The sequence below is a fragment of the Bos indicus genome, chromosome 5 (assembly GCF_029378745.1).
Source record: "Bos indicus isolate NIAB-ARS_2022 breed Sahiwal x Tharparkar chromosome 5, NIAB-ARS_B.indTharparkar_mat_pri_1.0, whole genome shotgun sequence".
NCBI lineage: Eukaryota > Metazoa > Chordata > Mammalia > Artiodactyla > Bovidae > Bos > Bos indicus.
The window spans coordinates 83,656,027-83,672,867 of NC_091764.1; the positions used below are offsets into that span (position 1 = coordinate 83,656,027).

A 16,841-nucleotide genomic window follows, 5' to 3' on the forward strand; every position below is an offset into this window, starting at 1 on the left:
CTGGCCACCTGATGTCAAGAGTCGACTCATTGGGAAAGACCCTGATGCTGGGAAAGATGTAGGGCAGGAAGAGAAGGGGGCGACAGAGGATGAGATGGTTGGATGGCATCACTGACTCAACGGTCATGAGTTTGAGCAAACTCTGGGAGATGATAAAGGATAGGGAAACCTGGTGAGCTGCAGTCCATGAGGTCACTGAACAACAACTGCATTCAAGGCCTTTACCCAACTCTGCACCCGGCACCAGAGTGAACAACACCTTAGTTGAGTCTCATGGGCATGGGCCAGGACATGAAGGAGGGGCAGGTTTTGCTGTGGAATGGGGTGGGGGTGGGGAGCGGTCTCTTCTCTGGAAGAGTCGATAGCCCAGGAGAGAGATATACATCTCAGAAGTAGAAGTGGTCGTCCTGGACATTTGACCTAGAGTCGTCAGGTCAACTTCAAAATCTTCAAAATCTGGCAGTGTGAGGGTTTGTACCAGGACGGCTGCTCTTACTCTAAGTCAAGCCAGGCCAAGTAGAACCCAGTTTCTCTCTCACAGCCCCCTCATCCAGGGCCCAGATACACTCAAGATGTCTCTCCTCTCTACGTCTGTCCAAGGACATGCTCCCAGCTGCTGGATACATAGCCAAGCTCAATGTCCACAGTGTAAACTTCTCTATAGTAAAATGCATAAGTGCACTCTCTCTCTTCAGTTGTATAACCATCCTTTGGTCACTTTTGTTGCAACCTAAGAAAAAAATTTAATAAAAAATTGGAAATCCACTCTTGCCTGTAAAATTATCTGAGGGAACATTGCTTACTTTGTAAGAGTATGTGAATTCTATCCTGAGGGAAAGAGAAGTAAAAATAACCCACTGAGGCTGGTGTGAACTTTAATCCCATAATGTTCAGACTCCGGGTCCTCTACTTCTGACGGTTCGCTCTGCGGGCCACCACTTCCACACCCTCCCTAGGTGCTAACAGTCTATTCAACACGGGCCTTGGAAGACGTGGGCTTCCCGGGTGATGCTAATGGTTAAGAACCCGTCTGCCAATGCAAGAGCCATAAGACATGTGGGTTCGATCCCTGGGTCAGGAAGATCCTTTGGAGGAGAGCATAGCAACCCACTCCAGTATTCTTGCCTGGAGAATCCCATGGACTGAGGAGTCTGGCAGGCTATGGTCCATAGGGTCACAAAGAGTTAGACATTACTGAAACAACTTAGCAGCAGCAGCAGCTAGGAAGATATTGGGAGACGAATCATAAGATTACAGTCATCTTCTCCAGTCACAAGAACCATTGCTTCTTTGGTCCTTGAGAGTAATCCTCTTGCTCTCTACAAACACACCCGGTTGGGAAGACAATACACTAAGTTTCTGGGGAGAAGGGTCTGAGTAGAAAGTCAGAGTAGTCAGAGCACCCCCTGCAGAGAGAGGTGTCTTCAATGTGTCCTTGTTCAGAGACCACAAAGTGCCCCTGGCCTCTCACTGTTCAGCCCCTCTTTGGGCACTGTCCAAGCCTCCTCTGTAATTCCTGGCAGCAGCATTTCAGGGACCCCTACTTCCCCCTCCAGCAGGACTCACATGGAAGAGGAAGGACCAGCACATGTCCCACAAGTCATCCCATCTTCCTCCCTTGTCCCAGTCAGAGGGTCTTGTTAAACACAAGGCTTCATTCTCAGTTGAAATCAATTCAATTGAATTGAAATAATTTAATAATTTGAATTATTGTCCTAATATCTGCTTTTCCCCCAAAATAAAGCTGAGTGTATATCCCTCATCTCTTTGATTAAAGGATCTTTCTGATGACCTTTCCAAACAGAAAAAGGCTTCCTCTAAGAACCCAGGCTTTGGGAATAATCAATAAACATGCTCAGCTGTGTGCTTAGTTGCTGTCATGTCTGACTCTTTGCAACCCCATGGACTATAGCCCGCCAGGGTCCTTTGTCCATGGAGCTCTCCAGGCAAGAATACTAGAGAGGGTAGCCATGCCCTCCACCAGGGGATCTTCCGAACCCAGGTCTCCCTCATTGCAGGCAGATTCTATACTGTCTGAGCCACCAGGGAAGCCCAATACTTCTGGAGTGGGCAGCCTATCCCTTCTCCAGGGGATCTTCCCTATCCAGGAATTAAACTGGGGTTTCCTGCATTGCAGGCAGATTCTTTACCAGCTGAGCTACCAGGGAAACCTGAATAAACATATGTGTGTGTGTGTGTGTGTATATATATATGTATATTTGTTGGAAAGAAATAGAAGAATGAAATATTGTCTCCAAGCTGGCATCCCCACACATTAGTTTTATTTTCATTCACTTACAATCTGAATTTTCAATGTGCAGTAGCTGACATTAGTCCTGTACTTCATAAACACTAACTTATAAAAGATGAATTTGTCAAGTAAAAAAACAATTTATAATAATTTGTCCTGAAGTACAAAGATAGACTGTATCAAGGGAAAAGTAGATTTTTGGCTGTAGGGTTTTAATAATTAAATTTACCACAAGTATAAAGATTTATACATATGTTTTCCTATCCAGCCTGGAGATTCGCTGATATTTTCTGACTGTACATAAAAATAAAACCTTTTGTGATCCTTGAATGAGAATCAGTGATCCACAGAATCAAGCATATTAAAGGTGTTCAATGGTTGGTTTTTAAATAAATGAGGGATTGTTCGTTACAACCTAATAAGCAGTAGAGTGATAATGTATAATACCAATGGTTGATAAAGTTACACTTTAAGAGTTGGAGTTAAACATGCTTCTGTTACATAAAATTCCAAGGGCTATAAAAATCAGGAGAAATGTCTCAGTTTCTACTTCTGCCAGAGAGAAGTCTTGAGAGAAGATGACACATCCAGGTGTGTATACCAACAAATAGGGATCCCACCAGCAAATGATTCCATGCACATCATCAGTAAGAACTGGTACTATCTTATTTTAAAAGCAGAATTTCTGTTTGATGCCCATTTGATATTGTTCCTGGCTTATTAAAAGGAAGTGTTAAAAAGAACCCACCTGCCAATGCAGGAGATGTAAGAGATTCAGGCTCAATCCCTGAGTTAGGAAGATACAGTAGGGGAGGAAATGGCAACCCACTCCAGTATTCACACTTGGAAAATTCCGTGAACAAAGAAGCCTGGCAGGCTACAGTCGTGCATGCTAAGTTGCTTCAGTCGTGTCTGACTCTTTGACACCCCATGGACTGCAGCCCATCAGGCTTTTCTGTCCATGGGATTCTCCAGGCAAGAACACTGGAGTGTGTTGCCATTTCCTCCTCCAGGGAATCTTCACAACCCAGGGATCAAACCCGTGTCTTTACCACTAGTGCCACCTGGGATGATGCAATCAATCGATGGGGTTGCAAAGAGTTGGATATGACTGAAATGACTTAGCAAGCATGCATGCAAGGAAGGAGGAAACCAAATACTCATCAAGCCCCTTCTATGAGCCACTTTGCAAAGTGCTATTTCATCTAACTTTCCCATGACTCTGTGAGGCAGTTATGTTTTTCTCCACTTTATAGATGAAGAAACAAAACTAAATGGTTTGTCCAAAGTCACACAGCCAGAAAGAGACAGTCAGATTCCTAACCCTCAGACTAGCAGTCTTAGGACTAAGGATAGTAAGTCCAGCTCAGAGCGTAATTGTTACCCTTTTCCTTTGGCATTCTACAAGCTGAACTAGCATTTTACAATTTAATCAACTATTTAAATTGCCTCCAAGTTGGTAAGAAGGAGCCCTTGTTTTCAGGTTTGAAATGGAATAGGCTGTCTGTTTTTATGTATAATTCAGTGTTGAATATGATTGAGCATATAATACTCGACATGTATCCCATTCTTTTAGGCCAAATTTGGGGCTTCCTAGATGACTCAGTGGTAAAGAATCTGCCTGGCAATGCAAAGAATCTGCCTGCCAATACAGAAGCAGCAGGAGATGTGGGTTCGATCCCTGGGTCAGGAAGATCCTCTGGAGGAAGAAAAGGTAACCCATTGCAGTATTCTTGCTGGAATCCCATAGTTAGAGGAGCCTGGCAGGCTACAGTTCATGGGGTTGGAAAGAGTTGGACACAACTGAGCACGCATGTTACTTAACATTTATATGTATAAATGAAGATCAGCATTCCAAGTATCTTTTGCAAAAATTTTTTTTCAATTCTCTTTACCTGGAGAGAATTTACAACCTTGACTTTGACAATGGATGTAGCATACCAAAAGAACACTGGAACAAAGGAGTCAAAATTCATATTGGTGCTTGTCTACTCTAAACCCAGATTTTTGATGTAAACACTAAGTTGAGAGATTTTATGTAGACTAGTTCATGTGCAACGTACCATCACTTTAAAACACATTCAAACACGGCATTTTCAGAGATTATGAAAATTTTATTAACAAAGGAAATCTACATTATACACACCCTCTCAAAAACAACCACCTCAAACATGTAAGATACACTTTGTTTTCTACTCACTCTACCCTCAACGCCAGAAGAACAAAACCGCAGCACCAAAGTACAGACCAATATTTTCAAAGGGACTAATTCTTTGAGATAATAAAATACTAGACAATTAGAAGAACCCATCACAGGCTCATTTCACAGGCTGAGCCACCGAGGCTTTCTCCAAATGAATGTTTCCACTGTGAGTCAATATATGTGGCCATCCGCACTTTGTAACACTACCCTGAATACATGTACATGTAAACACACGATCGAGTTCTTTGGAGTACAGTGAGAACTGAGTCAGCAGGATTTATAGAAATGTACGGCTACCCAGCAACAGTTCAGCGACAGGAGCTAGAAAACGTAAAGGTATGCGTCCTGATAAGATGTGATTGGTTTTTCAAGGCAACTTTTAAGTTCATTTCTGACTATCGTTAACTGATCCATCTCTGTCCCTTGGAAACTCCCTTGGTATCCTCTATCCCACCCTTTACTAAACAGACTTATAAACATAGTCCAGAAATACTGCATGCCAGAGAGGAAGTACAAGAAGATGAACTGTATCCTGATGCCCTGGATCCAGATAGAAAACACACACATAACGTGTCTCGCTGTCAGAACACACTGATGCCTGCAGCTGAAAGGTCCCTCAAAAGAGATCTAATGGAGGTTTAACTCAAGGAGGGAAAACACTTAAGCCTGTTACTTGACTACAGTTTCCAGGGCCTGGTGTAGCTATATTTTTAGGAATGGCTCCAAGGAGCTGCCTACACAAATTTGGATGGAGCGAGGGAGGCACAGATGGTGGTCACGTGAAAGCACAGACCGATCTCGGGTGGGCTTGGTTACAAAGTCTGCACATTTAGGCTGCTGTATTCCTCCTATTTCAAGTGCTGCCAAGTCCTGGCTGTTCCCCCTCTTTTCAAAGTCTTGATTCATTTAATTCCCCTGAAGGAGGTGGGAGAGGAGGAGGATTGCGCAAATCTTACTGTTCCATGGTTTAGAAGAGACAGTCACCATCTTGGCTCCTTGTCAGATTTTAAATGTAACATTTTGCTAAGTGTAAAGCTCTGTATCTGTTCCTTTTCTGTTGCCATTACTGTAACTTCAATATTTGCAAAACACAACCTCAAAATACTTCAAGTTCAGCCCAAAGCAGTTTGTTATTCATGCAACACAATTCTCACATGTATCAATACACAGTGAGTATGCAGCACAGAAATCTCCCCTTTCTTTCCTTTTAAATTTTTTTCATTTTATTTTTAATTCTTGAACTTAACTAAATTTTTTCTTTTTTTAGGGGTTTCAGAATGATTCAGTCACACAATTGCAAAATCCTCATTATATATACAACATATATGTGGTGTGTGCTTAGTCACTCAGTCGTGTCCGATGCTTTGTGACCCCATGGACTGTGGCTCGCCAGGCTCCTCTATCCACGGAATTCTCCAGGCAAGAATACTGGAGTGGGTTACCATTTCCTTCTCCAAAGAATCTTCCCAACCCCAGGATTGAACCTACGTCTCCTGTGTCTCCTGAATTGGCAAGCAGATTCTTTACCACTGAGCCACCTGGGAAGCCCTACATCATATATACATATATATATGTCTCCTGATTATTATCAAGTTTATCATTATGTCAGTTCTTACTGGTTGCATTATTTTAAAAAAAGGAAGCACATAACCTAGAGTTATTCTACCATTTGAAATACCCTGTGAGTTGCTTGTAAAGCATGGAGCACCTTAGTGTTGTGTAGGATTTAATTTTCTGATAGAAAAATTTGTAGTGTTTGCCATTAAAAAAAAAGTTTTTTAAGGTATTCAGAGTGTGCTTCTAAGGGTGCTTTATTCAGAGTAATTAGCATTAAAGCACTGGTTTCTTACTCTTTAAAAAAGAGCCCACAGAGTATCAATCATTTTCTTTTGTAGGAAACTATTAAAATAAAAAGTGGACTCAGTTATTGGAATTTTTTAAAAACAGGGCACAAAGTATTTTTCAGGCTGTCACCAAGAGGCTTGGTGTTGTGTTGATGTAATTTTTGTGCATGATCAAACCTCTGCTCTCGAGTCATCCACTAAGCCCCCAAATGTGCATTTTTGGCCTGAGCTAGTATGTAGGAAGGTCATTTTTAAAGCAAGTCAATACATTAAAAGGTTTTAACATCTGTTAATCAAGTGTTTTATCTGGAGGGCATAAACTGTATTTATAATCCTCCAACTAACAATATTTCCTGGGTTTTTTTTTTTATATTTATAGTACGTAATAATTGACACTTGTGTCACAATCAATGGAATTATTCAAATGCCTTATAAGGCAAACACAGAAATTATTTTTTAAGGGTAGGACTTAATTATTAGTAAAATATATCTATAGGCAATGTGGAGAAGAAAGCACATTTAAGCTCAATTATTATCTTGAGTTCCTGCTTTCAACACAGCAGCCTAATACAGAAAGTTCTTGGTAACATTTATGCTACATGAATTTGCATCTGAGCTCCTTCCTTAAAACATTGATATTGTTCCAAATTCAATGATAACAATAATTAGGGAGGAAAGTCTCCCAACATAGTGTACTTGTACTCTTAAGTCAGTCACTTCAAAACAAAACAAAACCGAAAACTACCCTCCAAGTCAATGGCCCAGTGTTCAAACAAGGACCTCAAAATATTAGTTTAAGGCTCTAGTCGACTGTGCATACAAATCAACAATAGGATTACATATCAAATAGAGTTTCATGAATGGAACACATCAGCATTACCCAATCTTCCTCAAAAGTACTTAGCTGCCAAGAGAGAAACTTTATAAAACATCACAAATGTGCTATTTGTATAAACATTTCCCATTACAAATCTTCTTGTTTTTATTTAAATGAGTATTTTTAACCTGAGCTATTAATAAAAAAAATTTTTTTTTCTCCCTTGTAAAGCTTAGCTTTCAGAAGGAAGAATCATTGAGCCTCCTCTCTTGTGAGTAATTTCTCCTAATACCGATGGTGCTACGTAAGTACAGCCAGAGCTCATTAAATAGACTTCTGAGCATCGTTATAATTAACAATTAGCTAGAAATTAGTTTTAATGATTTGTTTTAGATGACAGAATAGAAGCATAATGTAATTATTTTTAAGCCTTCTCCATCAGGGAAGCCCCATTAAGAATATAGCTACCACCAACTTTCAATTATTGAGAAGCAGACAATCATCCAAAGCATTCACTAAGTGATCTGCTTACGGACCCAAACCGAGGCAGTAGAGGAGAAAGGCCACCCCAGCCCAGGCGTTTGTAATTATTTAGCCTTTTTACAAAGTCTCTTCCCTTTCTACTCTGCTCTTTTAGGCTGTTTTTATGCCTTGGAGACATCTCTACCAAGGAAAATAGAACAGAGAGAGTCACCCTGGCTGTTCAGTTCTCCCCTAGGTCCTGCCTCCTGCCTTCCTCTGAAGTGTAGTGACAATCATGGCAGGAAGGATGAGGGGCTGGAGGAAGATTCTAGAAAATTTAGCAAGTGGGCCTGAAACTGTCCTAATCAAGCTGGACTAACAGGAAAGAAGATTATATAAGTAATAGATACAAGAGTATTAAGAATAGACTCCAGACTCTAAAGGTAGATCTATACCTTTCTCTCTCTGTTCTGTGGGTTTATTTTTTTTTTAACATCTCAAAGTCAATTTAGATCTTAAGAATTTATTTAAAAAAATACTATGGAAACTTGAAAAAATGCTCTGTCATTTCCTGAAAAATAGAAAAATATTCCTTTAGAATGGTGAATACTGATGATTGTCAAAAGTTTTTCTTCCTTCTCTTTCTCTTCTTTAAAAAAAAAAAAACCTCTCAGTCAGGCTGCTGTTTTCTCTTCCACCTTTGAGCAAGCATGTTAGACCTTCTGCTGCTGACCTTCGGAAGGTGTCCCGGAGCTCATCCTGACACCCACATAAAAGACCTGGTACCTGTGTTTCCACATCACAAAGCAGGCCAACAAGCACACCAAGCCACAGACCAAGTTCAGAATCATCTGGATGAGTAGGAACAGTTTTAAAGTGCCAGTGATGCTGGTACAGTCGGTCACATCCCGGTACACAAAGGTCCTGCTGAGGGGCTCGGAGGAGGGCAGTTTGCACTGGCAGGAGTCGAGCGCGGTTCCGCAGGTAAACTGTGCGAGCTGGGCATAGTGGTGAGCGGCGAACGCCACGGCCAACACACAGACTGTCAGGCCAAGGGCACTCAGCACAAAGTACAAGAGCTGCAAGAAAGCAGAGGAAAGGCTTTCCAGTTACAGAGAATGCTGGATGACTACCGCCAAAGCTAATACAGAAGACTTCTTCTCTCCTAGGAAGCTCCCCCTCTCTCCTCAGAAACATGGTGCCCAAGATGTGACAATGGCTCCTTATGGACTGCTAGTGAGCCTTCCTGAAACTCTGATGGTCTTTTCATTTGTCGTACAGATGGAGGGTGTTTTCATGAATCGAGCCAACAATTTGAGCTTAATCTGGGGATGTTTGTGTGTGGGTGTAGCAGGCAGCTTACATGAATCCCAAACACAAGAGCCATCCCTGAAGGACAGACTGTGCTTGTTTTGACCTTAATGATTGCTGATATAAAGACTGCAACAACACTACAAGTGGAGAACATGTTTCTGCAAGGTAAACACTGTGTTGGCCCAAACTGGCAATGATTGGTCAACTAGCAACATGTGTTAATAAAAAAACAAGAAACTATGTTCAGTGGCTTGTGTATGTGCGAAGTTACTTCAGTCGTGTCTGACTCTTTGCGACCCCATGGACTGTAGCATGCCAGACGCTTCTGTCCATGGGATCCTCCAGGCAAGAATACTGGAGTGGGTTGCCATTTCCTTCTCCAGGAGATCTGCCTGACCCAGGGATCGAACCTGGGTCTCTTACATCTCCTGCACTGGCAAGCGGGTTCTTTACCACTAGCATCACCTGGGAAGCATGCTCAATGGAGTGGTTGCCAAACTATGTCCAGGAATGCCAATATCCCCAGTCAGAAGTTGCTGGGAGAAAAAAACATATAGCTCCAGAAAGTAGGTTACTTAATGTTAGCTTCATCATCTGTAAGTCTCATCTCAAGATGACCTATAACCATGTAGTTTCTGAGCACAAAAATAAGCTGTAAATTGCCCCTTGGTCACCAAGGTTCTAAGCACCATTAGCCTGCGTGTTAGCCTTAGAATGGAAAAGTCTGGTGAACGTTCTAACTCTGCTGTTAAAGAACCATGGAATCCCTGAACAACTCAGACATTTACCCTAAACCTGAAATATTTTGATCATGAAATTGTGAATGCTTGTTGATGTGACCGCTATATAAACCATTTTATAAAACAAGAAATCTTCTTGTGATTGGACTTCCCTACTGGAATCCTTCCTCTTGATGGTCCAGCCTCTGAGGATCTCGATAAGGAACAGAGTCCCCAGCTGTTGGCAGTGGTGTACTGAATAAGTTCTTAGTGTAAGAGTTGCACGCCTATAGTCAAAAGGTGCTCATAGAGCAGTTCTGGTGAATGTGAACTCCTCAAAGGAAAATCAGGCACATCCAGTCCAGGTTCAGGTTAAAGTTGATCTGAGGGAGGGGGAGGGAATCTCAAGAGGGAGGGGATTTATATATATATATATATATATATATATATATATATATATATATATCTTTGAAAGTGTTAGTTGCTTGGTCAAGTCCGAATCTTTGGACTCTTTGTGACCCCATGGACTGTAGCCCGCCAGGTTCCTCTGTCCGTGGAATTCTCCAGGCAAGAGTAGGCAAGAGTATATATATATATATATATATATATATATATATATATATATATACATACATATTATATAATATGGTATTATATATTATATATATAGTATATATAGTATGACTGATTTCCGTTGTATGGCAGAAACCAACACAACATTGTAAAGCAATTATCCTCCAATTAAAAAATTGCTCTGAAAAGATTATGCCCTCCCCCCACGTCCAAGTAAATGCAACTCAAAATAAAAACATACATGTAAAATTATAAAATACATGCACATAAGTCTTACAGATTAGTGATTTTCCACACAGGGACAATTTCAAGTCTTAAATATAGAATACTTCAAAATTTATTTTTTCCTTCTTGAGTGGGCTATGTGGTGTGGTGTGTGTGTGTGTGTGTGTGTGTGTGTGTGTGTGTTGGGGCTCTGTGCATGGATCTGGTTTGCTTGGAAACTTCACTATAGACACAAGAAGAGAATGCTGCTGCTGCTAAGTCCCTTCAGTCGTGCCCGACTCTGTGCGACCCCATAGATGGCAGCCCACCAGGCTCCCCCGTCCCTGGGATTCTCCAGGCAAGAACACTGGAGGCAGTTGCCATTTCCTTCTCCAAAGCATGAAAGTGAAAAGTGAAAGTGAAGTCGCTCAGTCGTGTCCGACTCTTAGCAACCCCATGGACTGCAGCCTACCAGGCTCCTCCGTCCATGGGAGTTTCCAGGCAAGAGTACTGGAGTGGGGTGCCATTGCCTTCTCCCAAGAAGGTAATAGACCCTGGTTAAAGCCACTTGGACTTCACGTGGCTGCAAGAGCAAAGAATGCAGGGGTTCTTCGGATCTGCTCAACAAAAACATCTTAAACACACACTCCCTTTTTCATTTTCAAATCATATGAAGGATTGTCACATATAACCCACGTTTCTTCACATGTGACGCAGTTTATGGAAACCTCTATCTCAGGGACATAACAAGGATAACCTATGCACAACATGTTTATTCTCTCTTGGAAGAGGGGAACCGCAAACACACAAAGTGGCACTATCTTAATAAAAATTAAGAGGAACTATTTGATTTGTAATATTGAATGCACAGCCTTGGTTCTGCCTGTCCCCCAAATTTTCAGTGGGCATATTTTCTACAAAAATAGGCTAAAAAGTATGGATTTATTTTGTGGGCTCATTGAGGCAGAGTATCTGAAACATTTTGGGTTGTTTTTGAAATATTCAGGCTTGACAACTGACTTCAAACCCTTGATGCCAAGGACCAGATTAAACTGTGCTGGCCACGTGGTTCATGCCTGCTGCTGGAAGCTGCGTCTCCAGTGCAGACGCAGGGGACTGGGAACCAATTGCTCTGGGAACACGGATACAGCAGAGACTCTACCAGCAGAGAAGTCTTAAAGTAAAGGGATAATTTCCCACCGGAGAGTCATCTGCTTCTTTAGAAAGGCCCCAACTAGAGTATTCTTTACACATTTTATTGTCATCAATGGATGGCGCTAAGAAAGTCTTGTCATACACCCCCCCACACACACACACTCACATATATATCCTTAGAGAATTTATAGAACACCCACTGATTCATTATCTTGAAACAATGACAATAATCCCTTATTCTTGATGTGTAAATTAGTCAAATTGTTGCAAAAAAAATTTTTTTTCTCATAACCATTATGAAAATCCATTTGCTGAAATGAGAGTTTTGTCTCTTTTTAAAAGAGAACTTTTTGGCCTAAAGATCAAAAGACTTGCCAAGACATTTACCAAGTGCACAGCAGGGCTGGATGAGGATTACAGGCATGTGCTGGGGAGCCAGACAGCCTGGGTTAGAATCCTGGTTCTCCCCCCTTAACTATGAACCTTGGGCAAATTAATCAATCCCATGTGTCCCTCTGTGTCTTCATCTAACACTGGCTTCACAGCATTATTCTCAGGATCCAAAGAGTTGATATATGTACAGGGCTTAGAACAGTGGCTGGTACGCAGTAGCACTATTTAAGTATGTGTGAAATAAACACATTAGTAGACGTGGAAAGAGCTGCCTGTTCTCAGGACTTTTAGGATATCAATCTTTGTCTTCTATGTCAGGTGAGAGTAACAAAACATACTTGGCTTGTATAAAAGATGTAAATATTTACACAAATACGGAGAGATTACTCAGTTTTAACCGAGTATCTTAAATATGCTAAAAGCCTCAAGAGCACCAATGAAAGCCATGCCCCTCCGCTCCTTTAAATACGAATACATTTTCATTGGTGCACTAGCTCACACATGGTGATTCTGCTTCTCCCACTGCAGAAAAGCATCGGGCCAAGTAAACAAGAGTGAGCCACAGCATCAAGTTTCTTCTCCATTTCAAGACATAAATATAGACTTGATCGGCCAAAGCCTATGGGCCACTTCTGCAGCGCTATAGCATTTTTCCTTCGCGGCTTTCAACTCAGCCGATAGCAACAAGCTTCTGGGTCAGAATCTGTAATTTAAAATCAAGTGGCTGGTTTTGCCTACAAGGCACAAATAAACTATCAATGTAAGTGTTTACGATGACCTTGGGAATGCCAGCAAATATATCTTGCTAGCAGCGCGGCTCCGGCCTCATCTGTCTTGCGGGTGACACGCCGGCGGCCGGCGCAGGACAGCGGGCAGAGGCGGGCGCCCCCTGCACTTATGTAACCGCGGCCCCGCGCTCGCCGCCTCTAATTGGTACCCGGCCGCCGCTTCAGCATTCAGTTACTTCGTGAGGAGGGCGGTTCGGCTTCAATTTAATTATCTTCCCGGTGGCAGGCAGGGTAAGACCCCTCTGCTCCTCGATGGGCAGGGGGAAGCGGCGGCAGCCCGGGGGCCTCCCGGAGGGCGGTGGGTACCGGGCCATTGCGCCTCCAATACAGGGAATGTGACTCCCGATTGTTTCCGCAAGCACATGAACCGGACACGGTTCTGAAAACCATCAAGGTGAGCCCCGAGAAAATAGAGCCACGAGAATAGGCAGGAGGCCCAATCCGCGGCCAGATGGCCCCCCAAGCTCAGGAGCAGAGTCCAAGGAGAAGAATGGAAGGATGCTTACAGGGCCTGCCAAAGCGCCGCCGGAAAGATTGTGCTAGCTTGAGATGAAAAGACAAGCTGCCGTGGCTATTTCTGTAAGGAAAAGAGGAGGGGTGTGTGTGTGTGTGTGTGTGTGTGTGCGCGCGCGCGCCCGCCCGCGCGAACGCGCTCACTAGCACAGGCTGCAGTGAGGCACTGTCATCACCCTCGGAGGATGGCTTGTGCTGGCCATCTGGGCGTTCAACACAAGGAAATTCTCTCCAAAGTGTGGCCAGGATATCAAGCACTCAAATGGTTCTGCTAGGAAGAAACCCCACAGGAAGGTGCATTTCATCCCCTCTCCTTTAAACGATGAGAGAAGCACAAGGGTAGAGTGGCTGTAGACTTTGGAAAACCCTGAGATTGACTGAAGCTTATTTTCGACCTGAAGATAATACAGCGGGCACCTTAGAGAGCTGGAAACTAGCATCATGAAAGGTCACATTCAGGAGAAGAGAAAGTGTTTCTGTAGTTGTCAATGTCTGTCACAGGTGGAAAAAAAAGATAGCTAATGAGATCTTCCTAGTGGGGACTTCTCAACCTGGCTGACATTAGCAATGCCTTTTTTATTTATTTGTCCTTACTCCTTAAGTGAAGACGTTTGGGCTTTAGGGGCCTCTGTGAAGATGATACTGTCTCCTGGGATCATGGGAGAGAGGGAGAGGGAGATGAGGGCGTTTCATAGAAATTGATGAGCCCTTTTAACCTGATGAATGAAGTTCACATGGTTTAACATATCATTTCTTACTAGGCTTTCTGGCTTTGAAAAAAAAACCATTACTAAGCCTTGCAGTTTATTCAGACTTCTACTCAAAAAGTAAACAGGGATGATGTCTGCTTAGTCTGGCCTTCTTTAAGGAACACCCTCAGACAGAAAAAGTAAAATTTCCAAGTGAGGCACATCCACAAAAATTCTAACTCTATCAATTTTTAAAATAGCATCCATTCAATTTTTAAATTAGAAAAGTTACATCTAACTATTGGAGAACACCTCAAAATTGAATAGAAAAACCTACCAGAATGTATCTATAATCCCACCACTCAGAGAAACTATTTTTTTCTTCTCTGTACATAAGAGCTATTTTTTTATTTTTGTATGATCATACCATATATTTTGTGTAGCCAGTTTTTTTGTGAGTCAAAATAATTTGAATATTTCTTCACTAGTTACTCTTTTACAGTGACTTAAATATGTATACATAGATGTATGTATCAGCACATTGTTTTTTATGTCAATATACTGACATTTTATTTTCTTCATTTTTGTAATTTCCAAATGATATAGTTAATTTACTCTTATGCCCTATGCTTTCTTATTTTAGTGAAATAAAGAGTATCCAGTTTTTGTGTGTTTTCTTGTAGAAGAAAAGTAAACAATGTGAGTGGATACACATCCCCGCCCCCCCCCAAAAAAAAAACACCACCAACATTACAGAAAGCTTTTTGTTCTCTGCTGCAGGAGTCGAAAGAGAATGTACGAATTGAATTTCTACTAACTCTGATGGCTGAGTGGGGTGTTTATCTCCCTAAACTCTGAAAGGGTGTGTCTGTGTTTCCCTTTAGAGCAGATTCTACTGTGCAGTGAAAATGCTGTGTACTTGAATTGGCTCCAACCAAACACACCATCTCTAACAGGAAAAAGACACACACAGGAAAGACACACACTTGCTACACCAAGCATATCTCAATCTCCCACCTTTGCCCTCACACTCTTGGCACAGATCATTTGGGTGCGCCCAATATACTTTTCTCTGCCTCAGTGATCCCACCTACAAGGGGAAATGCACTTAGACTGCTTTGTTATTAAAGTATTCTAAAAAAAAAAAATTCAAAATAGGAAAGTGGGCACTGATCTAAGACACCTTTTTCTTAGCCAAGTGTTTTGTTGAACTGACAAATTTTCGATATTCCTTTTAAGGGCATTGGAGGACAGACTTCATATGCTCCGTGCAAATCCAGTTCGTGGAAATTAAGACTTACCAAAAAAAAAGTCTGCATTACCTCTGGGGGCTGGATGAATGCCCTCCTAAAACATTTTTTGGCCTGCCTAAAAATCCAATTTCTAGAATAATCAGATATGCAACCCCTTAAAAAGTCCTCCTTGATTTTCTACTCATGTTTCTTTGTATGTGACGATAAAAGAGAAAGAAAAATGACAACTTACTTTCATGGCAAACTGGATACATGTCCGTTCGTCAACTTGATAGGAGACACAAAGCATAAACAAACCGAGATAGGCCACTAAGCAGACCTGCAAGCAAGAACAAGGATGAAAGGATGTTATCGGGGCAAGCTTTCCAATGACATCAATCTCTGTGTCTTTCACCAGTAACATCCTTGTTATCAAGGTGTTCATTTCATTTGCTTATCTTTATGGGATATTTTTCCTCAGCTTGTGGAACGGAGTTTTAAAAATAGGAAAGTCAATTTATTTCAATTTAGCCAGTATTTATTAAGCCCTTTTGATGTGCCAGGTGCTATGCAAGGTCCTTCAGTGATATGATGATGAACAAAACTTCCTCAACCTCAGTAACTGTATAGTCCAGGCCAGGCCACAGTAAGTGCACACACTATTCTAAGGCAGGGCATTCTGTGTCAAATGCTATTCAGAGAAGTACAAAAAGAGGAAAAAAACAACATTGAGTTGGGCAATTAAAAAAGCCTTTGCTAAAGAGGTGGATTTGAAATGGTTCTTGAAAGGGATGATGATAATAGTAATGATCACTAACAGTCACTGGATACTTTGTGGCTGGGGCTCTTCTAAGTTTTGTGTGGATTTCTTCATGTAATCAGGACAAAACCCTATGAAGTAGGTGCTATTATGATCCCTGTATTATAAATGAGGAAACAGAAGCACAAAGCTAGTAAATGCTGGAGCCAGCCCTTAAATCAGGTAGCTTGGGTGAATCAGTATGGGCGATAGCACAGACACAGGAGTGTGTGTGGAAAGAGGGATAAACATGTATCCACTGTGGAAATAACAAAATATAGAGCAGGAAAGGTAGGTGGAAAATCTGGGGAGGTAGAACTGATTTAGCAAAGAGTGGGGCTCCCTTGAGCACTTTTGATCAGGGGAATGACATTTTTCAAGACATGTTTCAGGAAAATGAGCAGTGGGTGTTGGGTGGTTTGGCAGTGAAAACATCAGAATCTTGTTTTACTCATCTAAAAGCAGGATTAATCCATCCAGTGGGCCAGAGCTCAGAGGGTGGTGGACAGCGGCAGAGAAAGAGGTGAGAGGAAAGGTGAAGTAAAAGTAAAATCTATACATCTTGACTATTGTGTGACTGATGGGTGGACAGTGGAATGGGAGAAATAGAAAGCTATCTTCAAGCTCTTGAGTGTCAGTGATGGAAAAAGCGGGGCTGCGCCTGACAGAAAGAAGGCTGCAAGAGGCATGGCAGCTTATAAAACATAATCTATGTTTAAAACAATTTTTAAAATCAAAGCACAGTTAATTTATAATGTTGTGTTAGCTTCAGGTGTACAACAAGGTGATTCAGATACACACACACACACGCATGCATATATATATATATATATATATATATTTCTTTTTTAGGTTCTTTTCTATTATAGGTTATTATTAGATATT

At 41.7% G+C, this 16,841-nt stretch overlaps 1 protein-coding gene across 2 annotated transcripts in view; it reads right to left on the reverse strand.

Annotated features, from left to right (window-relative positions):
- Positions 1 to 4,344: 4,344 nt before the first annotated feature.
- Positions 4,345 to 16,841, reverse strand: part of SSPN (sarcospan) — a 144,239-nt gene continuing 131,742 nt past the window's right edge. For both annotated transcript variants that reach the window (XM_070789931.1, XM_019961429.2), the window contains exons 2-3: positions 15,411 to 15,497; positions 4,345 to 8,656 (exon numbers count right to left, since the gene is read on the reverse strand). In XM_070789931.1, the coding sequence (XP_070646032.1) occupies positions 8,291 to 8,656; positions 15,411 to 15,467 (423 nt within the window). In that variant the 5' untranslated portion in view covers positions 15,468 to 15,497 and the 3' untranslated portion in view covers positions 4,345 to 8,290. The remainder of the gene's footprint in view (positions 8,657 to 15,410; positions 15,498 to 16,841) is intronic.